This window comes from Martes martes (assembly GCF_963455335.1).
Source record: "Martes martes genome assembly, chromosome: 8".
NCBI lineage: Eukaryota > Metazoa > Chordata > Mammalia > Carnivora > Mustelidae > Martes > Martes martes.
In genome coordinates this window covers 67190285-67214529 of record NC_137895.1, presented here as the reverse complement: position 1 = coordinate 67214529, position 24245 = coordinate 67190285, and the positions used below count along the sequence as shown (strand labels likewise).

Here is a 24245-nt window from a genome sequence, read left to right as displayed (position 1 = left end):
AGAAATGACAAGCAGGTAGAGAGGCAGGCAGAGAGAGAGGGGGAAGCAGGCTCCCCGCTGAGCAGAGAGCCTGATGCGGGGCTCAATCCCAGGACCCTGAGATCATGACCTGAGCTGAAGGCAGAGGCTTTAACCCACTGAGCCCCTATATATTGGGGCGCCCCTATATATTGACAAGTTTTATAGAGACATGAGGAAAAGCAACAAGATACACATAAAATAAAGCAAATTAAGAAAAAAAATGAAATGATAAATTGTAGCAATAAACAAAAAGTTACACAAAGAAGGAAAGAATATGTAAGTCAAATCATTATGTGGTACACCTTAAACTTATACAGAGCTGTATGTCAATGATATCTCAATAAAACCTAAAAAAGAGAAAGGAAATACCCATATATACTACTTAGCTTAGCAGTAAATAACACTTTATATAGATATCATTGCAAATATGCAATTCTAAATTAACAAAAATTCTGATATAACAACACTAAGAAAATGAGGGAAGGTAAGAGGGTAAGCAAGGGTGACAAGAAAGCTAAAAGTTAAATTTTCATTAACAATAATGATAAAAAAATAAAGTTTAAATTGAGAACTCTATCAATATCAGTAAAAACCATTATTTAGAAATAGGGAAGTACATACTAGTATGAGCTAGAGTTGAAAGTTTGCTTCTAGGAAGTGGGAAAAGACTGGAGTGAAGACAGCTTTTTTTCATTTAGTATTGTTTTAAAACTAGTATACTGATAAAATAGTATACTGATAAAAAAAAATCTTTCAAATTGTTTTCCAAGAAACTATTACCACATTCAGATAATTTTCAGAAATGGCTATAGCTCAAAACCTAACCATACCTCCTGCAAATTTTGGTCTTCTTGAGTCCAAGAATTTAAAACATGTGCTCCAGAGTCACTCACAATGAAATTCACCTGACAGAGTTCAAAGACATAATTAGTATTCACATCCAATTCCACTCAATCATATCATATTTAATATGCAGTTTCTAGCACTGGCTTGCTGATTCATTCATTCACTTTATAGTTCTAGAATGCCTAGTATATGCCAGGTGCTATCCTTGGCACTGGGGATTTGGGAATACAGCAACGAATAAAAGTTCTATCACTCACAATGTGGGGTAAGTCAGGGGTTTGGGGGCAGTGGTAAGATAGAGGGCAGTGTAGGAAGAATCCAAACAAGTAAATGCACAAGATAATTTCAGTGAGTGATAAATGCTATGAAAACCAAATTGGTTAGCTGCTTTAGGTGCAGTGGTCAGAGAAGGGCTCTCTACAGAACTGGAAACTGACTGGAATCCAAATGACCAAAAGAAACCAGCCATAAATGGAGCTGGGGATAGAGAATTCCTGGTACAGCAAACAGCAAATGCATAGACCTCTAAATGTGTACCCTCAGAAGAGTGAAAAGGTCCCAGCAGGCAAACAGGTGGGAGATAAGCTCAGAGAAACAGGTAGTAGCCATACCACGAAAGGCACTGAATGTCAAAATAGTCCATCTGGACTTTATTCTAAAGCAAAAAGCAAACAAAAAAATACTACGGAGAAAAATGATAATAGATATATTAGAAGGATATATTAGAAAGTATATAAGATGATGGATGATTACTCCCTTTTGAAGGAGGGTAAGATTATTTCTTTCCCCTGGACTATATGATCTAATCCATGATCTTTTTTCTAACTATCCATGAAATATGAGTTTTGCACCCCTAATATATTTGGTATGTAGTTTTCTCTCTGAAATCTTCTCTAACAGGGACATATTCTACTAGCCATTTTAGTTACATTATCTCACTGAAATCTTACATCACAGAAAGAGGTGTTATGCTTACATGTGAGGAAGCTGAGGTTTGGAAAAATTAAGCAATATGATCAAGGTCACAATGTGGTAGCTAATGATGCCAGAATTTGAACTAAAGCCTCCATCCGAAATTACTACTTATCTTCCCCTCATATCTTCCTTAAGTTCTTTTACCCTACATCATGCACAATTTGCAGAGGGACTAAAAACAATTTACATTTTAATTTGGAATATATCTGAATGTATTAGATTCTCTACGTTCAGCCTTACTGCCACTGTCCTGCCTTTGCTAGTCTAAGAGACTGGCTAGGTCTCAGCCTAGGCTGCTCCAAATGAGACAAAGCAAATCATCCACTTGTGGGTAACCAAATGACTCCCAAAATAAAACAGCTGAGATGATGAAACCTGAAGATAATTTTCATATTTGGAATCTATCAATCCTCAGTCTCTCTTCTTATGGAAAAAAACAATTTCCACTTAGCATTCTTAAGAGCTTTTCTTTTAATAAGGCTAAATCCTGCAGCAATTTAGTGTGCATCCACTAAAACTATAAGCAGCCAGCCTGCTTAGGTTCAAATGCTAGTTCTGTCTCTAACTAGCTGTGTGTCTCAGGACAAGTTTCTTCTATTTACCTCAATTTCTAGATCTCCAACATGGCAATAATAAACAAAGCTGATATTCACATGATATCTACCAACACAATCTGACATTGCTTACAACAAACATCCCTTCTGCTTTGACCGACAACGTTCTCAATGGTTATTCTCAATTCTATTCTGGTTATTATATACTTTGAATATTGTCCCAGTAATTACAGTAGATACCTTACAGGATTGTTGTGAGAATTAAAGAAGTTAATAAATATGAAGCACTTTGGAAATGACTGGCACATGTAAATGCTCCCTGTTAGCTGTTAATATTGTTATTGGCCCTAATTAAATATACATAGCATGTTAATCCCCAAAAAGAGTTCCACATACCACATTTTTTAAAGTAGTAAACAGCTGTAAGTCAAAACTATAGTAAATTCTTATGTAAAAAATATAACACAGTTAAGTCCATCCCCCACCCCCAATGATGATTTTGCTTGTACTTCACACTCACCAGCTTTTTGAAAGGAAATATATCATACATTATTCTACAATATTCCATGGAAGATTCTACTGAACAAGTCCACAATGATTTAGATATGGGTGCCAAAGGGATGATTCCTTGGGTCCTATTCTTCACCAGCATATCAAACTCGACATGCTGTCTGCATGATTCTGCCATGTAAGGGCAGTGATCTACAACAAATACTGTTTTATGAGATTCAGAAAAAATCTTCATTTTTGTTTTAACCTGTAAGGGATAAAATATATTAGCCAAATGTCTCATATATGACATTTAATATCCTTCAATTGTTCCTAATTAATGTCTTTTCCTCAAAAAGATTTGGTAGGGAACATGAATAATCAGTATTCAAAGAAATTTATCCAACAAAGGACAAGATTTAAGGAGGTCATGACCAGAAACTATCAATTGGAGGGATAAGCTACACCATATTAAGCTGTCACTCTATCTATCAGTTACAGGCAAAATTACAGTCCATATATATTTTTTGCTTTTTGAATAAACTTAAAATTGTCAGAAAAAAAATGTTTACAAATAATTGCACTTGATTCCCTTACGTAATACCAAACATAATAAATGACAAATACTCTTAAAATACACTTCTGATTCTTGCTAACTGACATCAATCACATATAAACCCTCAAACTAACCCAAGTCAGCAGTTTGGACTTCCCTCCAAAGTCTCAAGACTTCTGAATAAGGTTGAGGTGGGCCAGAATTAACAGGAAAGAGGAGTGACAGCAAAAGGAAAGCCCCAAATAAACATGTCCTAAGACAACTGCATATCGGGTCTTCGCATTAGGATAAGGACCCCAAATACACAGTCTCCCCCTTAGCTTTTTGTAACACCACAATAATTTATCATGTAGAACAGAAAAACTCAGTTGCTACCATCCACACTGCTGGGGAGGAGAAACTTTTAAACTTTTTCTTATAAAAACTCCCTTGCTTCGCTAATAAAACCTTACACTGAAAAGACAATCCACATTCAAAAAGCACATGGTAAGCAGAGCAAAAGTGTTCATTAAAACGAACTGACTTTCTACGATCTAGCTATTTTCTTCTGCTTTCAAACGCATTTCCCCTTCATGCAAACTCTTTGAGAAACCTAAACACACTCTGCTGGAGGGTGGGGGGTGGAAAGTACAAGGTGAGTGGATAGGGAAGACCTCAGGATCGAGGTTCGCTTACTTTCGTGCCTGGTCCTGCAGTGAAAACGAACAGAGGCTATGGACCACAGCCTCTCTGGAAAAGGCTGCTGGCTGGGTGGGGAGGGTCAGCGCACAGTCAGGAGTGTCTGGTACCAAAGACTGGGGACTATGCTTTCCCCGCTCATCTCCTAGCACACCGGTCCTTCCCAGGCTTCCTAAATGCAGGAGCGCGCGCGCGTGCGCGTGAACACAAACACTCACACACACTCGGACTCGCGCGTGCGCAAAGCCCTCTTCCTCAGCCCCGCCAAGCTGCCCTTCCCCCTCGGTGGGCCAGACGCCCAGCTCTCAGAACAGGAAGAGGGCGGAGCCAAGAAAAAAATGCCTCCGAACCCCAAGATTTTCTACCCGCTAATTTTCCCAATAACCCATTGGGAAGATTGATCCGGGCGAACTCAGAGCCTCCCCAACAGCGAAGTACCAACCACAGCACCGGCTAAACCAGCCACGGCCCCTTAAGCGCACGGCCCTCCCACCCGGCCTCCCCTTCTTCGCCTCTCCACCCAGGTCGGCTTCCCCTGGCAAAACTCGCGACACTTTGCGAGAAGGCAAGCAAAAGCCTGAGTAGATTGATGGGGAGGGACGTAGAAGGGAACCGCCCCCACCTCTCGCGCATGTCTGCGAGAAGCCTCGAATAAATTTCTTGGCTCTGCCCCCCCACGGCAACGTGAGGCAGAAAATCTCGCGAGGCTTGAGGGCTCTGCGAACTCTAGTCGCCGGAGATCAGTGGAGGTGTTCCTCAGGCCAGTGATGGGGCTGAGCTCCGCTGACCCCTGCAGCCGCCCCTCAACTGACAGTCCCTGCTGGGTTCTGCGTCTGCTGGCCGAAGAAGCTGAAGAGGCGAGAGGAGTCTCTTCCCTTGGGTGCGTAGGTTCCTGTTAGCAGAGGCTTTGAGTCGTAACGCCCCAACTGACGGCTGCGAGGGATTGAGACCAGAGTAAGTGGAAATAAATCGAGGGACAAGAGCGGGCATAGGGATTTGAAGTTTCCTTTCCCAGGGTCGCTGTGGTTCTTCGCATCTCTGGAACTACTGGCCGCCCGCCGTTTCCCTGGGCTCCTTTCCCGCTTCTTGGAGCGATACTTCCTTTTCCCGGGCCCCAGCTTTAAAGCTCCTCTTTCCCGGTCTCTGAGGTGCGGAAAGTTTCTTGAAGTCTGGCCCTAACCTTGTCTGGACGCATCTTCCGTTTCTCTCTTCTTCCTGCCTAAACCCACCTGGGAGCTTACCATTGAGAGGAGGGAAGAGGGATCCTTTCGGTTTTCAGTTTTCAGCTTTGCAGCATATTTCATGGATAGAACTATTCCCTCTTTCTTGAAACTGCCTTCCAGGTAATGCTACTGTTCTCCTGGTTTTCTTCCTGCTTTTCTTCCGTATCCCATTTCTGATAATGGTACCAGTATCTATTCACCTGTCCCAGTGGAAACCTTTATCCTGGATTCTGCATTTCCACTCGCTCTGCTCTATATTATTCCTTCTTTCACCAGAATTATTGCAGTTGCCCAACACCCCCCCACACACACACACACTGGTTTCTCCACCATCATCCTTCCATAGAGATATCATCCTAAAATCTGTTTATATCACTCCTTTCCTTAAGGTTTTCCCCTAACTCTATGCCTAATGGAATTCAGTCTTAATTGGTAAGCATGATATGCTTCAGGACCTTTAACTATCTGTTCCAGTTCATTTTATATTTTAGTTTCTTCTTGCTTTTCCTCCAAATACCTTAATATGCAACCATACCAGAACTGGCTGCCGAAACATGCCATGCACTTTCACAGCTCTGTGCCTTTGTATGTGCTGTATCATCTCTCTAGAATGCTTGCTCTCTCTACCCCACTTGTCACCCATCTGGACCCAATTCATAGATTCTTGTCTTCTCAGACTCCCGCAGCTGATATTAATAATACCATTGGTGCTCCCAGAGCACTTGAAATGATTCTTCTGCAGTATCTATTAGGCTGTATTATTTGTTCATGTGTCTGTCTCTTGTGTCAATTTGAGATTAAGTCTGGGAATCCTGGCTTGTTCATCTTTGTAGCAAAAGCTAGTCCAATGCTTAGGGGCATAACAAGCATTATTTGTATCTACATAGTAGGCATCGTTTGTATATACATTTGTAAATATGTATACATATTTATAATGCAATAGTTCTAAATATTCATAATAGGAGTCCTTAGTGCTCTTAAAATCACAGAATTTTAGAGCCAGAAGGAACATTGTGTGTTAGCTAAAGGCCCCTGACCTGTTTTGAAAATGAGAAACTCTGTACCCCTAACACAAGTAATTGTATTTTTAGTATTCGTTAATTGAGATTATGCATAATGGAAAAAAACTGCTTTTAAATGATTTTATATTTTATTATACTAGTATCTGTCTATATTTGAAAAATAGAGAAATATTTATATATGTGAGAAAAATATTTTAGACTAAAGATCATACTTGGTGTGTGTACATCCATGTAACTCTTCCAATGACTCCTTGGCCCATAGGTTATAAATAACTGGTTTAGATTAGGTTAGTTCCTTGACCTGTCATACCTGTTTGAATCTATAAGTATAGGCAACTTATATTTAGCTACAATTCTAAGGTTAAAAAAAAAAATTCTCCTGTGTCCTTTTAAATTCTGTCTTTACAACTTTAAAAATTTAGCTTCTTCATAAAGCTTCTTCATAAAGCTCCAAACGTGTTGTTTCCATCATTTTCAAAGATTGTGAAAATTTTCTGCGCTTTCAAATACAATAATTTGTATAAGATGTTTAATTACATATGTAATTTACATACATTCTTGATTTCTTTAGATTAAAAGTTTCTAAGAAAGCCATAACTATGCCTTTTTATTTTTCTGTTTCCTTATGTATCTTTAAAAAATTTTTTTTTATTTATTTATCTGAGAGAGAGAGAGGTAGAGAAGAAGCAGACTCCCCACTGAGCAGGGAGCCCAATCTAAGCCAAAAGCAAACTTTTAACTGACTGAGCCACCCAGGCCCCCCTCAATATGTATCTGTTAATATTATCGACTAATTAATATTTGCAGCACTGGCCTGAACAGTCCAATAAAATTTTTAAACTAAACTTGGTTGTTAATATTTAAAGACAAATTTATGGTGTATCAGTAGTCACCAGTCATAACCATCAGTCATAATTTCTGTGTATGTCCAGCTATGGGAAAGTAGATTTGTGGGTAAAAGAGAAAGAAGAGTGACTTGAATTTCTTTAAATTTTTCTTGACCAAAATGTAAAACTAAACAGCTGGCAGTTGCTGTCTTGAGTGGGTGGTGTTTTCTCTTTTATAAGCAGCAGAATGTTCTGAATCCTCTGCCAGGAGTCTGCCGATATCTTTGGGTGGCAAAGTGGGCGAGAATATGGCTAGTGCAGGCAGGGGAAAACCTACTTTAGAAAAATTTCACCTATAATTTGGACCTACGTATAGAAAATAATGTGAGTGCACCATGACCAGTTATGACAAGCACTGTAAAAATAGGCGGATAAATGGAAAATACTCCCTTTTTTTACTGGAGTCTATTTTTAAATATTTAACAATTGTTAAAGAGTTTGGAAAGCAGTCTTCTTCCCACTCCACTTACTAGCCAAAAAAGGGGGAGAAAACAATGATTTTCAAAAAAGGTGGCAAAGTAAATGCATGTTATAAAATATTTTAAACTTTTCTGTTGTTTCACATACAGGAAATGAACATGCAGATTCTTAGAAACTCTGTGTCACTAGCTTTCTGAAGTGTTAACAAAATTATGCCTTCAATTACCTGATGTTTAGAACTCCTTTTTCTGAATAGGTTTATTTTTATAGTTATAAAGCAAATCTTAAATATAGTTCATTTTGGCAGTATTTCATTATGCAATCTAGAGAAGATTTTTTAAAGTGGGTGTTAATTTTAACTTCAAAAAACCTGTCAGTAAACATTAATTGATTTTATAATTAACTGTGATACCTATTTAAAGTGGATGGTAGGTTTTTATTAATTATAAAGGAAAATATTTGGAATTTGGTGGGGTTTTTTTTTTATCTTTTCTTCATTTACACCCCCTTTTATTTTCTATTGCTGGCTTGATATACAGTTTTTCTAATATCTCAGAAATCCCATTGGTGAAGTAGGTCAGGGAATTTGCTTTTTCACCCAGAGAGACAGATGGTTTTTATATAGCTACAGGGAAATGGTCCTGAGGATCCACCTAGGCTTCTGAGTATGGTGCTAGACTCAGGATCAGAAATTCTATTTCTGGTACTAGTGTAGTTCCTTCCTTGCTGCATGTACTGTCATTCAGCTCCTTACATTTGGGATCCCTGAGTCTATTTCCTTATTGATGAAACGGGAATAACACTTGTCCTGTTGACCAAAAGAATATAAGGTAGTATTCCTTGGGTTTAAAAATCTACCCACAATTTGAATTAATTAAAATTAATACCTAGCAGTTTGATCTAGAGTGCTCTGGAGGTCCATTTGGTTTGTTTTTGTTTTTGTTGTTGTTGCTGTTGTTTTCCAATTATTTCTTAGAGGAGGAGAAGGGCAGAGGATGAAGGAGAGAAGACTCTTAAGCAGGCTTCACCCCAGCCTGATGCAGGGCTCAATCTCATAACCCTGAGATCATGACCTGAGCCAAAAATCAAGAGTTACCATCCAGGTGCCCTAGAGGGAAATCTGGAGTCCAGCACTTTAACCGACTGAGCCATCCAGGTGCCCCCCAGGCCCCAGAGGTCCATTTGGATTGAGTTAGGTTTAAGAGAAAGCTAAGAATAAGTAAACAATTTTAAAAGAGAAGAGGGTTACTTGCCATGCCAGATAGTAAGGGTGTATTTTACTACTATAACAGTTGAGGCAACATAGTATTGATGTGGAGATAGATAAAAAAGACCCAGAGGTAGAATAGAGCGCTCAAAAACATACCCATCCATTTATTGAAAAAACACATGTGGCATTAAAATGAGTGGGGGTATTCCAACCATAAGAAAGAAATAATGTGACATAATAGAGATGCTAATTATCATTATAATGGCAATCATATTACAGTATATAAATACCAAATCAATATGTTGTACACCTTAAACTTACATAATGTTATATGTCAAATATATTTCAATAGAAAAAAATTCAGTGCTAGAAAAATGTACTGTACAATAAATGAGACCGGGGCAACTAGTTGTCCCCATAAGACAAAGGAAATATAAGTAGATAGCTTCCTTATACCATACATGCAAATAACAACCAGATGAATTAATGACAAAGGCAAAACCTTGGGGACAGGAAGTGCATTATAGTTTTGTCTTTTTGGCAGTGCCAGGTAAATGGAAACAATATGTAACGTTTTGAAACTATCTTCTTTCACTCAGCATTAATGCCCTTGAGATTCATCCATATTGTTGTCTGTATCAGTACCACATTCCATATATTGTTGTACTACAGTTTGCTTTTCCACTCATTTCTCTACAGTAAATGCCCAAAGTAGTATTGCAAGGTCATATAGACCATATCTAGCTCTAGACATTTAACTTGGTAAGAAGCTGCCAAACCATTTTCTGAAATACCCATATCATTTTCCATTGTCACCAGCACTGTATGGCAGTTGCAGTCATACTGTATCCTTGCAGCACTTGAAATGTCAGTACTTTTTTATTTTAGCCATCTTAATAGGGGTATAGTGGATCTCACTGTTCTAACTGCATATCTCTAATAACTAAGGATGTTGACATATTTTCATGTGCTTATTTGCCACCTTTATATCTTTTTAGTTAAGTGTTAAAGTCTTTTGCTCATTTTAAAAATTGGATGATTTTCTTAATGTTAGTTCTGAGAGTTTTTTATGTATTCTAGATAAAGCCCTTTGTCATATATGTGATTTGCAAATTTTGCCTTCCAGTCTGTAGCTTATCTTTTCAGATTATCTTAAAATGCCTTTCCCAGAGCAAAAGTTTCTACTTTTTTTTTTTAAGTTTCTAGTTTTGATGAAGTCTAGTTTGTTTATTTATTTATTTATTTATTTTTATGAATCAAGCTTCTGATATCATGTCTAAAAAAAATCTTTGCCTGATTCCAGGTCACAAAGATTTTCTCCGCTTTTCATTTTACATTTAGATCTATGGTCTACTTTGAGTTAATTTTTATATAAAGTGTAAGAATTATGTTGGGGTTAATTTTTTGGCATGTAGCCATTTGTTGACAAGACTTTCCTTTCCTGGGCATTTGGGTGGCTCAGATGGTTAAGTTTCTGCCTTGGGCTCAGGTCATTATCTACAGGTCCTGGGATTGAGCTCTTAGTCTGGCTCCTGGCTCGGCAGGGAGCCTGCTTCCCCTCCTCCCCCCCCCCCCCACCCTGCCTCTCTACCTACTAAAAAAAATCTTTTTAAAAAAAAAAATAAATTATCCAGTTCATGTGTATGAAAATTACTATTGTATTCACTTATTCTTTTAATGAATTAGGAGTCTGAAGTGATGGCCTTTCTTTCATTCCTGACATCGGTTATTTTACATATTTTCTCTTTTTTATTTTTTTCCCCCTTCATCAGTTTTGCTGGAGGTTTATCCACTTCATTTGCTTTTTCAAAGAATTAGGTTTTGGTGTCATTGGTTCTCTGTTGCTTTCCTGTTCTCAGTTTCATTGATTTCTGCTCTTTTATTATTTCCTTCTTTCTGTTTACTTTGGAGTTTATTTGCTTTTTTCCTGGTTTCATAAGCTTGAGGTTTAGGTAATTGATTGATTTGAGATCTTTTAAATTTTCTAATAAAAGAAGTTAATGCCACAAATTTCCTTTAAAGTACTGCTATATATGCAAGACAGAATTGTGATACCTTGTATTTTCATGTTTATTTAGATGAAAATATTCTCTGATTTCCAAAAAGACTTCTTTTTTGACTTCTGGATTACTTTTGTGTTTTTTAATTTCCAGTTGTTTGGAGATTTTCTTATCTCTTGGTTACCTATTTTAGTTTAACTTCATTATGGTCACAGGACATAATTTGTATGATTGCAATTCTTTTAAATTTGTTAAGGTTTGTTTTATTATCTAGGATAAGATATATCCTAGTGATGACCTATCCGCACTTAAGAATAATGTGTGTTTTGCTTTTGTTGATATTAATCCACCTCATTGTTGTTTGTTCATGTCTTTTGTATCCTTGTTGATTTTCAGTGTGGAAATTCTATCAATTATTGAGAAAGAAATTCTCTACATTCTAACCAATTCTTATTATCTGTCTTGTTATAGCTATCCTGGTGGGTGTGAAGCATCTCATTGTGGTTTTGATAGTTGATCATGTTGAGTATCTTTTCCTGTGCTTATTAACCCTCTAACTTTGGTTAGTGTTTGTAATTCCCCTTTTTTTCCTTGATCAATCTGGCTAAAGGTTTATCAGCTTTGTTGATCTTTTCACAGAGCCAGTGCCTGGTTTCCGGATCTTCTCCTTTTTTTTTTTTTTTAGCTTTTATTTCACTTATTTCTGATCTAATCTTTATTATTTCCTTCTGCTAGCTTTGGACTTTGCTCTTTTTCTAACTCTTAGGTGTAAAGTTAGGTTATTTATTTGAGATTTTTCTTGTTTCTTAAGGTAGGCCTGTATAACTATAAACTTCCCTCTTAGAACTGCTTTTGCTTCATCCCAAATATTTTGAACCATTCTGTTTTCATTTTCATTTGTCTCCATGTATTTTTTTTTAATTTCTTTGATTTCTTGGTTGACCCATTCATTAGTAGTATATTGTTTAACCTGTATGTATTTATGTTCTTTCCAGATTTTTTCTAGTTTCATTCACTGTTGTGCTTGGAAAAGATGCGTGGTATGATTTCAGTCCTTTTAAATTTATTGAGACTTGTTTTACCACTTGATATGTGATCTGTACTGGAGAATGTTGCATGTGCACTTGAACTGAATGTGTATTCTGCTGTTTTGAGATCCAGTGTTCTGTATATTTATTAGGTTCATCTGGCCTAATATGTTGTGCAAAGCTATTGTTTCCTTGTAGACTTTCTGTCTAGATGATCTATCCACTGACATAAGTGTGGTAGTAAAGTCCCCCACTATTACTGTATTACTGTTCATTTCTCCCTTTATGTCTGTTAATAATTGCTTTATGTATTTGGGTGCCGATATGTTGGATGCATAGTTAATCTACATTTGTTATATCCTCTTGATGGAGTGATCCTTTTATTGTTATGAAATGCTTGCTTTTCTTTGTTTCTTGCTACAGTCTGTGCTTTAAAGTCTGTTTTGTCTGGGGCGCCTGCCTAGCTCAGTTGGTAGAGCATGAGACTCTTGATCTCGGGGTTGTAAATTCAAGCCCCACGTTTAGAGATTACTTAAAAATCTTTTAAAAAAAGTAATAACAAAGTCTATTTTATCTGATAAAAGTATTGCCAACCTGGCTTTTTTCTTTTTTTTCCATATGCATGGTATATGTTTTTCCAGCCTTTTCAGTCTGTACAGGCCTTTAAGTCTGTAGTGAGTCTCTTGTAGGCGGTATTTAGATGGGTCTTGTTTTTTTTTTTTTTTAACCTTTGAGTTACCCTATGTTTTTTATTGGAGCAATTTATTTATATTTAAAGTAGTTATTGATAGGTATTTGCTTATTGCCATTTTTTCATTGTTTTCTAGTTATTTTTATAGTTCTTCTCTGTTTCTTTCTTCATCTCTTGCTCTCATCCCTTGTGGTTTGATGGCTTTCTTTAGTGTTAGACTTGGATTCTTTTCTCCTTTTGTGCATGCGTGTGTGTGTGTGTTTGTGTGTGTGTATTAATAGGTTTTGATTTGTGGTTACCATTAGGTTCATATATAATAACTTACATGTATAGCAGTCTATATTATTTAGTTTATGGTTGCTTAAGTTTAAACATATTCTAAAAGCACTAAATTGGTACTTTCCCCTCCACATTTTATGTATATGATATCATATTTTACATCTTTTTATTTTGTGTATCCCCAAATTTTTGTAGACATAATTGATTTTATTATTGTTGTATTTTAAACTCCATACTTGCTTTATAAGTGATTTATCTACTACCTTTATCATAGTTTTGTTTTTACCCATGAATTTTTTTTTCCTAAGGGCCTTTTCTTTCCACTCAAAGAATTCACTTTAGCATACCTTGTAAGACTAGTTTAGTGGTGATGAATTCCTTGAACTTTTTTTGTGTGGGAAACTTTACCTTTCTTTCTAGTCTCAGTGATAACTTTGCTAAATTTCTCCTTTCAGCATTTTGAATATATCATGCCACTGTCTTCTGGTCTGCAAAGTTTCTGCTGAAAAATCAGCTGATAGCCTTATAGGGTTTCTTTTGTATATAATTGCTTTCTTTTCTTTTGCTGCTTTTAAAATTCTCTATCATTACTTTAAGCCATTTTAATCATTATATATCTTCGTGTACACCTCCTTGAGCTAATCTTGTTGGGGCTTCTCAGTGCTTCCTGGATCTAGATGTCTTTTTCCTTCTCCAGATTAGGGAAGTGTTCAGCTATTAGTTCTTCAAATAGGTTTTCTGTCCCTTTTTTTCCCCTCCTTTTAGGATCTCTATATTGCAGAGGTTATTATGCTCAATAGTGTCACTGAGTTCCCTTAATGTAATCTCATTTTTAATTCTTTCTTCTTTTTGATGTTTAGCTTGGTTGTTTTCCATTACCCTGTCTTCCAGATCGCTGAACCCATTCTTCTGCCTCCTCTAATCCTCTGTTGATTTCCTCTAGTGTGTTTTTTGTTTCCATTATTGAATTCTTCATTTCTTGCTTGTTCTGTTTTATATTTTCTCTTTGTTGAAGTTCTCATAAGTTCATTCAGTTTTTTCTCAAGTTGTGTGAGTATCTTCATGACCTTATGAAGAAGAGTTCTGTAGTGCCCTATAGCACAGTGTCCCCTGGTCACCAGGATCAGGTATTCCAGCAGTGTCCCCTGTGTGGGCTATATGTGCCCTCCTGTTGTGGCTGAGCCATGTTTACCTTCAGCCCAGTTGAGGTTCACCTGCTTTGCCTGCTGTGGAGACACTGGGCAGTATTTAGTCCCTGAGTTGTTGGGGAGCCTGTGTGAGATTGTGATTGGCTGAGAGGTGGGCAGAGTCAGCAGTCAGGCTAGCTGTCTGCAATTAGCCTCTCTGTTGGTACATAGAAAGAAAGGGCTTTCTCCCTACAGAGCCCACAGAGGCTTTTGTTGAGGGCCAGAACTGGCAGTCAGAGTAGATGTCTGCAGTCTGCCTCTCGCTGAAGCTGCAGGCATGCCATATGGCAGAGCATTCTTTCTATACAGTCTGCTGAAAGACTTGGCTCCTGGAACTGTGGGCAAGTTAATATATAGGATTATCTGCCTCTTCCTCAAGAGAGGAGTTTCTTTGGAATGGTACCATTCCCTGCCAGAGCCGCCTGCAGGGAGGAGTAGGAGCCTCTTTGAAGGGAGTTGGGTTGGAACGGGAAGGGGGCAGGGGAATGTGGGGACAGGGCATGTAGTGTTAGCAAGTATTAGTGCTATTTCCTGCAGGTGTCCAGCTATCCAGGCTAGGGGAGGGGAAGAGAAGTGGCTCCCACCATCACTTTTCTTTTAGGGAAATCTCCTGAAGATCCCTGCTCCTCCAGCATATGTTCTGAGACTAGGAAATAAATCTCCTTCACATATACCCCAGGCGCTTTTCAAACTGCTGCTTCTGTGCCCGAATTATTTGTTATGCTGGCTGTTTAAGGGCAAGGACTCAGTTTCCTATTGCCTCCTACCTCTTTTGTTAAGCCCACTGATTTTAAAGTCCCCAGAGGTAAGCCCCACTGTTTAAGAGTTTCAGAAGTTAAGCCCCATTAGTTTCCATAGCCAGATGTTAAGGGGATTTGTCTTCTGAGGACCCCAGACCTGAGGTGCTTGGAGTGTCTGAGGTGGGGTCTGATACTCTAGATTCTCCATGCTTATGGTATCTGTCCCATTTGTGGTTTGTCTCACCAGGGGTTTGGTTCCCAATGAGTCTCTACTTCTCCTCCCTTTTCTATTATAGCCTCATCTCTGCCGTTAACTGTGAAGGTGTGTTCTGCCAGTCTTCAGGTCATTTTTACAGTTAGTTGTACAGATGTGACTATTTTCTTGGTGTGTTTGTGGGACAGGGTAAGCTGAAGATCTTCCTACTCTATGATCATAGTCCCTCTCTGGGTCCTGTTTAATTAATTCATCCTGGTAATATATCTTTGAGTTAGTGTGTTTAGAACATTTACATTTAGTGTAATTATTAGTATGTTTGGATTTAGGTCCAACATCTTGTAATTTGTTCCTTCAATATTTTGATCCTTTATTTCCTCCTTTTCATTCTTTTGTGTTATTGAACACTTTTTATTTTAATTCATCTATTGTGGTTTTGGCTATTATCTCTGTACAGGTTCTTTAGGAGTTTGTCTAGGAATTATGTATTTATGTGTGTGTGTGTGTGTGTGTGTGTATGTGTGTACATATATATACACATATATAAAATTGTTTTACTTACAGTTGACATATAAAAGTTTCAGGTGACAAGTTAAAACCTTATCACTGTATAGGTACATTTGTCCTTCTACCTTTATGTCATAGTTATATATTACGTATATGTAAACTGAAAATTCTGTCAGCAGTTATAGTTATTTTCAAACATCAGACATTTTAAAGCATTCAAGAATAGTTTATGATATTTGCCTTTTTGTGTTACTCTTCTTTTATTCCTAATGCTCTAAGTTTCCTTCTGATATCATTTTGCTTCTCTCTGAAGAAATTCCTTTAGAGCAAATCTGTTAGAAATAAATTCTTTTTCTTCTTCTGGGAGTGATATTTATTTCACCTTCATATATAAAGGGTATTTTTGCTGGATATAGAATTCTGGAGGGACATTTCTGTTCTTTTTGCATTTTAACTGTTCTACTTTCAATTTCATTCTAGGGTGACAGTTCTGTTCTTCATTTTAACTGTTCCACTTTCAATTTCAATCAGTTTGGTTTCTGGCTGTCCTTCAAATTGTTTGTTCTTCATAAGTGTTGTTTGTTTCTGTTTTTAAGAATTTTTCTTTGTTTAGTTTTCAGAAATTTGATAATGTTGTGTGTGAGTTAGACCTTGGGTTTATCCTGTTTGAGGACTGGGAATGATGAAGATGGAAGATTTCCAAGGAAGATACGTGTTGCATAATTTAAATTCATAAATAACTGTGCCAGTTAAATACATTTCCATAGTACTTGATTGAGAAGTTAGAATGTCGTTGGTGGGAAATACAAACTATAGTGGTATTTTAATTATTGCAATTATTATGGCTTTTCAATGGGGGACTTTTTCAACCTGTCCATAACATAAATATACTGGTATATTAAAGGATGTTACATATTCCTAGAGCATAGAGAGACAGCTCTACAAAATCCACTGGGAGATGTTCAAAAAATCCTTTAGGAATGGTTCTAGTCCTCACTTCATCTTTTAAATTTTTCCAGATTATTTACAAATAAAGCATGCACTGGCCATATCCCCTGCTGTCCAAAAAATTTTCCCATCAGTGTTCCTAATATTGTGGCCAGTTTTTTTTCCTACTGGAATGAAATGTTTCCTGGAGTTTCTAGTGTCCATTTGAGGTTTCATCTGGTGCTGTCAAGTCACCATTCTGATTGTGGCAGCTCTTATCCTCATGATTTTACAACTTGACCATCCCATGTTTCTTTTTGGAATTTGTCAGGCCAGATTTTGTATGTCTGTGATGGAATCTTTGAACTTCTCCATAGATTTATGATTTTACTGTTATATATGAGGCCCTCACATAAGGACCTTGAGTCAAAGGAGTCTGTTTATAGGGCGCCTGGGTGGCTTAGTCGTTAAGCGTCTGCCTTCAGCTCAGGTCATGATCCCAGGGTCCTGGGATCGAGCCCCATACTGGGTTCCCTGCTCGACAGGTAGCCTTCCTCTCCCTCTTCTATTCCCCCCGCTTGTGTTCCATCTCTCGCTGTCTCTTTCTCTGTCAAATAAATAAATAAAATCTTTTTTAAAAAACCTGTTTATAGCATAAGGCAATTCCATAATTATACTATGTATACTAATACATAGCATCCTAGCTTGTATGGTATTTTTTTTATTGTGTGTCTCTGCTACTTTAGGTAGTATCAAGCCATTAAATAGTTATTGTATTCGTTGTTTATTAAGGGATATCTGAGGAACTTTTTTTTTTTTGCAGTATTTCAAAGAAGTGAATTATCCCAAAAATGATCCAGCTCTTAGTAAATAAATTTACTTTTTTTTTTTTTTTTTTAAGCAAGTTGCTCTATCTTAAACAACCACAGTTAACTTATTGGATCAGTTTGGCTTCCAGTAACAAAATTACTTTTATCAGAGTGACTGCAGTACCTATTGTATATCAACTGTGGTATTGTCACTTTTTGTGCTTACCATGAAACCTATTAACAAGCAGTCAAGTCAAGATTTATTCCTAGAGGATAAAAGTTTTGTTTGGGGGTTGGACAGTTCTTGATTTACGGAATGGAAACACAATCATGAGATTTCGTTCAGTAGGTTGGTTGTTGGAGTAAGAGTGTCACTAGTGGATGGTAATATGAAAAGGAGAAAGTAACAATATCTCATAATTATTCAACTAGTAGAAAATGTAGAGTGGTTTCCTTTAGCAATAGGGCTTTGCAACATGGCAACATTAGGTTTAAGTATAAGTTTTAGTGTAAGTTCGGAAGATGCTTTAACCAATTTAGTTGAAGTCTGTGATTGCTCTGATGGGAAAAAGGATATCTTAGCTACTCAATTAAGGCATAGGATTTAATAAGCAGTGGCTCTTTGGTGTCATGTTGTGAAGTTAATATCCCCAGAACACAGCATAACTTTTTCATATTTTAAAAAGAAAATCATGATTATCTAGGAAGAATCCATCTAGATTCAGGGCTCTTTTCCAAATTAATCTGTCAGTCTCTGGATTCTTTTGCCTGGAGGAATCTAGGAGCTAATTTTTTTATTCCTTCTTTTTTGCGGGTGGGGGATGGAGGATACCGAATTATGCATAATGCTTACCGAATTATGCACAGTATAGTTTTTTAATATCTACATCACCTATAATCTAATCATATGTAGGAGCCTTAATGTATTCCATTTGGAAACAGATCCTGTGTATTATATTTGTAGATGTTGTGTTACAGAGCATAAAGAAGTATTCTTCAGGTAGTGGTCCCAATAATATTATTTACAGGTTGGGACCTGGGATTGTTAGAGGTTCTTAGTACTTGAATTGTTCTGTTAAGCCAAGATAAACTTTATGTCTTTAAAGTCTTCTACAGTTTTCTCTAGACTTTCAAATTTTTTTTATTATTTCATTATTTGTTACAGCCAGTTATCTTTATTGTAAGACAAATGTCTTTATTTTTTATTTTTTATTTTTTATTTTTTTTACTCATTACAAATCAGTTTGCCCCCACTTCCCCCTCCCAGTTTTGTTTTTCTGTTTTTGTTTCTTTTTGGTGAGGGAGCGTTAAATAACTTCAGAATTTTACTCTGAAGGATCTGGTGTGTCATACTAGTGGGGTTAATGGGAGATACGGTGGCTCCCATATGAATAAGAAATCTGTATTGTTATCCATCTATAATTTTAGGTAATTCTCCTTGGAAGTTAAGAGCATTGTTAAGTTAAGGGCATTGTTGGAATCCATTGTCTTCCTTGGAGCAGCATCTTAGACAGATATTGGATAGTTGTCCTTTTGTGTGTTAGCCAGTATGGGACAGCTGTAACTTTAATGACCCCTTTGCTTATGGTTTTTTCAAGTACGTTTTTCTAAATCTCTCAAATCTTAGAAGACAGTTCTTTTGGCTGTTTTATCTGGAGAGCCAGAATTGTATTAATTTCTAGCTTGTTTAATTTTTAAAACTCTCTGGTAATGTCATATATTGAGTTCTAAGTTGGCAGCTTTATATTTTAACTTATTCTAATTAAATCCTCTTATTCAGGTTTGAACTAGTATAGTAGAATGTAACAATCTTACATTTTGTAGCAAATTTCTGTCTTCCTAAAGCTGGTGAAATCCTTAATTATAGCCCTTGGCTTGGATCCATCACAGAGTTTTAATTTAACTTCTGTAGACTTGGCTTCTGGCCTAGTAATTTTACTTTAGTAAAATAATTTACTAGTAATTTGACTTTACTTTTTGAGAAAGCTCTGAAGAAACGATGGCTCATATAGAAGGTAAGATAAAACTTAGTATAAAGAGAAAAATTCAAAGATAGTAAGATTCAGAACGTTAAAGTCTTTGAGAGAGATTATTTTAAAATTACAATTTTATTTTGAGGTCTCTGCATACTAAGTGAAGAAAGAAGCTAACTATTTAGTGTTTCATATTTTGTCTCCTAATTTTTTGAGCTTCTCTTAAATACATTATTTATTGATTTTAATGTATTGAAAATTTCCCATAATGGCTGGTGTTCTAAGTCATATTTTTTTAACCATTTACTAAGGAAGCGCAAGAGTTACGATTATAGTAGTTCATACAAGAAGTAGATCCTCCAAAAGAAGGACACTTTGACACAGCATGACACAGACAGACCACCGTGGATGGTCAGTAAGTATGTGTTGTGAATAGTGTCTCAGGTCACCTGACCAAGCACAGGCTAGGAAGGATCTCATAGTTAGCAACTCACAAACATGGACCTCAGAGTACGAACTAATAAAGTGATCTTTTTGACAAATAACAAGATAAGGGAGTGCTCTCATGAAGAGCACAATTTCTGTATAATATAAAATATATTCACTTGGTTTGTACCTTTTTCCCCCACCATAAATTCAGGGTGTTCTAAATATGCTCTGATTGTGTCTGCAAATCATTTATATGTGCTCTAATTTTTTTAATATTATAAATTCACTTTCAAGCTTGGGCCATCCTAACAGAAGCAAAACCACAGGTGTTCTTGTGTGTTTTTTCTGTGCAGTGAACAATCCTGTAACAAATGTAACTTAAGCATATCTATGTTAACATGAAACTAAAATAGTAAGATGATATGCTGACTTCGTTTTGAATCTTGATTTTAATTTTACAGGTTTTCCTTTCAAAATGAGTTGCACAATCGAGAAGGCACTTGCTGATGCCAAAGCTCTTGTTGAAAGATTGAGAGATCATGACGATGCAGCAGAATCTCTGATTGAGCAAACCACAGCTCTCAATAAGCGAGTAGAAGCGATGAAGCAGGTTTGATTTTTCTTTCTTGTTGATTCCATTTTGAAAAAAGCAGTCAGACATTTATGCATTGCTTGAATCATAAACTTCTGCTTAATTAATATTTCGTTATTTTCTTAATGTTCTATAAAACTTAAAAGTAGCCTGACTTGTAGGTTTTAATTTTACTGTAGATTACCCTATAATTTTTTCAGTGTCCAAGTGATATATATATGTATGTATATTCTAAAAACGGTATATTTGATTATTTGTTTTTTGGACGAAGTTACATCTAGTTTATACATTATGCAGTTGTTGAATTTGTACTTCCTACCTTCATTTTCACTTAATGCTACCAATTAAGAAATGAAAAGGACTTCACTTATTATCCTTATAATCCTTAGAATATATGTAAGAACTTTCTTATATAACTTGTATGTAAGAACTTTCCAGTGGTCCATGGAGTTTAGCTACCATTTTAAAAGGCTCCTTCTGATAAAAATTTTCAACTCAAAGAGAATTATACAATTTCTTGTATTTTGATGGTAATGAGTTGGGGGAAATGTATATTCATAGCCTTTCTTTTGAAACTCATCCATTTTGTAAAAGGAAGCCACCCTGGGATACTGCTTTTAACAAAGCTACTAGAAATAATGGAGCAAGTTTACTTGTTTTGTTGTCCTAAACAGAGTACATATCTCCCTAACTGTCCAGCTTGACTCATGTATTCCAAGGAACATATATCTGAATTGAGTTGTAAAAACAAAGGAATATAACAGTTAAAGAACCAGAAATGTTATAATGAATAAATACATTACTGAGCGGCACATCAAAATGCCTTGAAAATGAAGTAGAACAATATTAAAGTTAGACTCACATTTATTTATAATTTTAATTCTTTTGCACATGTTCTTTTATTATTGTTAATGAGATATAATTCACAATACCCATAAAATTAACCCTTTTGAAGGGCATAGTTCATTGGATTTTAGTACGTTCACAGGTTGTGTAACCATACTCACTAATTCTGGTACAGTGTCATTACCCCAAAAGCTCGCCTCCATTAACAGATGTTCCCTAGCTCTCCCTTCCGTCAGCCCCTGGCACTAATCTATCTCTCTGGATTTGTCTCTTTGGGACATTTCATATAAATGGAATCACAGTATGTGGCTTTTTGTAACTGGTTTTTTAATGTAATCTTTTTGAGGTTCATCCATGTTGCAGCATGTTTTAAGTTTTTTATCCCTCTTTATTGCTGAATAATATTCCATCATGGGATATAGTGCATTGTGTCTATCCATCAGTTGATGGACATTTGGATTGTTCCTCTTGGGGGGCTATTATAAATAATTCTCCTATGAATATTAGTGTATAAGTTTCTGTGTAGACATGTATTTTCAGTTATCTTGGGTATATACCTGGAGGTAGAATGAATGGGTCATATAATAGCTCTGTGTTTAACTTTTTGAAGATCTGCCAGGCTTTTCCAAACAGCTATATCATTTTATATTCCACCGAACAGTACAATTACTCCACATTCTGTCTGACACTTGTTATTTGACTTTTTGATTAAGATCATCCTAGTAGTTGTGAAGTGGTATCCTACTGTTCTATTGAATTGCATTTCCCTAATTACTAGTAATATTGGACATCTTTTTATGTGTTTATTGGCCATTTGTAGACTTTCTCTAAAGAAATGTCTTGTCAGATTCCTTACCCACTTTTTTCCAGCTCTGTTGAGATAGAATTGACATATAACATTGTGTAAGCTTAAGGTGTACAAGATAATTTGATACACATGTATACTGCAGCAAGATGAGTACCACAATAAAGTTAGTTAACACCTGTGTCACCTCACATAATTACCATGTGTGATGAAAACATTTAAGATCTACTCTTACTGATTTCTGAGTGTATAATACAGTATTGTTAACTATAGTCACCATGCTGTACATTAGATTTCCCAGAACTTACTTATCTTGTTTGCCTACTTTTTAATGTTGTTATTATTAAATTAGAATTATTATTTTTATTGTTACTGAGAGTTGTAAGAATTCTTTATATATTCTGGATATTAGACCCTTATCAGATATGTATCTGAGATACATACTTTCAAATATTTTCTCTCCACATGTTCTTTTCTGATCTTTTCATTAGTATCAGGAAGAAATTCAAGAACTTAATGAAGTTGCAAGGCATCGGCCACGGTCCACATTAGTTATGGGAATCCAGCAAGAAAACAGACAAATCAGAGAACTGCAACAAGAAAACAAAGGTAAGATACATAATCTTAAAAAACAAAGGAGTTTGACAACTGAAGTTAAGAACCAGGAATGTTATGACGAATTATGTTGCTAAGGGCTTATCAGAATGCCTTGAGAATAAGGGAGTGGGCTATTCACATTTATTTTAAAAAAATAATTTTTCATTTCTTTTGCACAAGTTCTTTTATTACTATTATTGAGATGTTTCACATACCATAAAGTATACTCTTTTGAAGGGCACAGTTCATTGGATTTTAGTTAAAATTGAATTTAGTTAAAATTAAAAGAGCTGTAGGGGGTGCCTGAGTGGCTCAGTGGGTTAAAGCCTCTGCTTTCAGCTCAGGTCATGATCCCAGGGTCCTGGGATCGAGCCCCGCATTGGGCTCTCTGCTCAGCGGGGAGCCTGCTTCCCCTTCTCTCTCTGACTGCCTCTCTGCCTACTTGTGATCTCTGTCTGTCAAATAAATAAAATCTTTTTAAAAAAATTAAAAGAGCTCTACTATACAACTGGACTCTTAACTTGGGACCAATTCTTATTTTCAAAAATGGGGAAATGGCCAACTAAATTTCCTTTTTGGTATTCTCATTTCTGATCCATATGCCCAAATCATAATGTATTCATCATTATCCTTTACTACATATGAATGTCTACCTTGTGTGGAGTCATCTTAGATTCTTAACCTCAATATCCAGTTTGTGCCATTGTTGTTACCTATGAAGTAACTCCCTTTCCTTCTCTGCAGAGCTACTACTTCAGTCCCTTGCTTTGGTGTTCAAAGTCTCTTTTGCCTGATCTGTCCTAATTGGCCTCTGTGATTTGAATCTCTTTTCCCCCTTCAGTCTATCTACAACACAGGCATCAGATTCATTTTTCAAAGATATATCTGGTTGTTATTTTTTTGCTTTAGAACCTTCATTGTAAACTTATTTCCTTATCCAGAGCTTTCAACATCAACTCGAGGCCTTTTTCTCTGTCTTCTTCCCATACCTCTCTTCTCCATGAGACCTTTGTTCTTGCTGCCCCACACTAGTTCCTGAACACAAAATCCACTTTCATGCCTCCCTGCATAGAATGCCCTTCCCTTTATTTTTCATCTTTAGAAATCCAAGTTCATCTCAATAATATGAAACTCACCAGTTTCTGCTCACAGACTGTTTATATATATTTGGGTAGAGCTCTACTCTGTACTTTACACATTGTATTATAATTATTTATGTATTTGCTTTCTCCACTAGACTCTGAGCTCCATGGTCTTTTGTGTATTCCTAATATAGAGCATTATCTGGTACTTAATTATTATTCAGTAAATATTTGTTGAAATGATTTTTTAAAACTGAGCTTTAAATGGTCATTTAAAAAACTAATAAGGGACTCCCATTTGGTGTGCTTGCTTTATGGCAAGATTTTTACACATTTTCTTTTCAAAACACCTTCTTTGTAAGTTGCTTTTTTGGTAAATACAGTGGAGAAGAGACTATTGTGTACATCTTCAACTCAAGTTTGAGTAAAATATACTCTTGTTCTTGTGATTCTGATAGAATTACGTACATCCCTGGAAGAACATCAGTCTGCCTTGGAACTTATAATGAGCAAGTATCGAGAGCAAATGTTTAGACTGCTAATGGCTAGCAAAAAAGATGATCCGGGTATAATAACGAAGTTAAAAGAACAGCACTCCAAGGTAATCCATTTTATAAATATAATTTGAAATGAAAAAGAAGCATAATTGGTTAATTTG

The 24245-nt window shown here is 36.3% G+C and overlaps 2 protein-coding genes across 7 annotated transcripts in view; one reads left to right on the top strand and one right to left on the bottom strand.

Moving 5' to 3' along the window:
* Positions 1-4666, bottom strand: part of INTS13 (integrator complex subunit 13) — a 28721-nt gene extending 24055 nt beyond the window's left edge. Inside the window, exons 1-3 of the mRNA XM_080811376.1 lie at positions 4117-4666; positions 2917-3153; positions 852-926 (exon numbers count right to left, since the gene is read on the bottom strand). Coding sequence (XP_080667502.1) covers positions 852-926; positions 2917-3141 — 300 coding nt within the window. The 5' untranslated portion in view covers positions 3142-3153; positions 4117-4666. The remainder of the gene's footprint in view (positions 1-851; positions 927-2916; positions 3154-4116) is intronic.
* Positions 4667-4735: 69 nt separating this feature from the next.
* FGFR1OP2 (FGFR1 oncogene partner 2) overlaps positions 4736-24245 on the top strand; it is a 28287-nt gene continuing 8777 nt past the window's right edge. For 2 of the 6 annotated variants that reach the window (XM_080811436.1, XM_080811433.1), the window contains exons 1-4: positions 4736-5073; positions 20127-20275; positions 22400-22517; positions 24046-24188. In XM_080811436.1, coding sequence (XP_080667562.1) covers positions 20141-20275; positions 22400-22517; positions 24046-24188 — 396 coding nt within the window. In that variant the 5' untranslated portion in view covers positions 4736-5073; positions 20127-20140. Of the gene's footprint in view, positions 5074-11876; positions 11922-20126; positions 20276-22399; positions 22518-24045; positions 24189-24245 lie in introns of all 6 variants that reach the window. The other 4 variants (XM_080811435.1, XM_080811432.1, XM_080811434.1 and 1 more) reach the window with 4 other exon arrangements.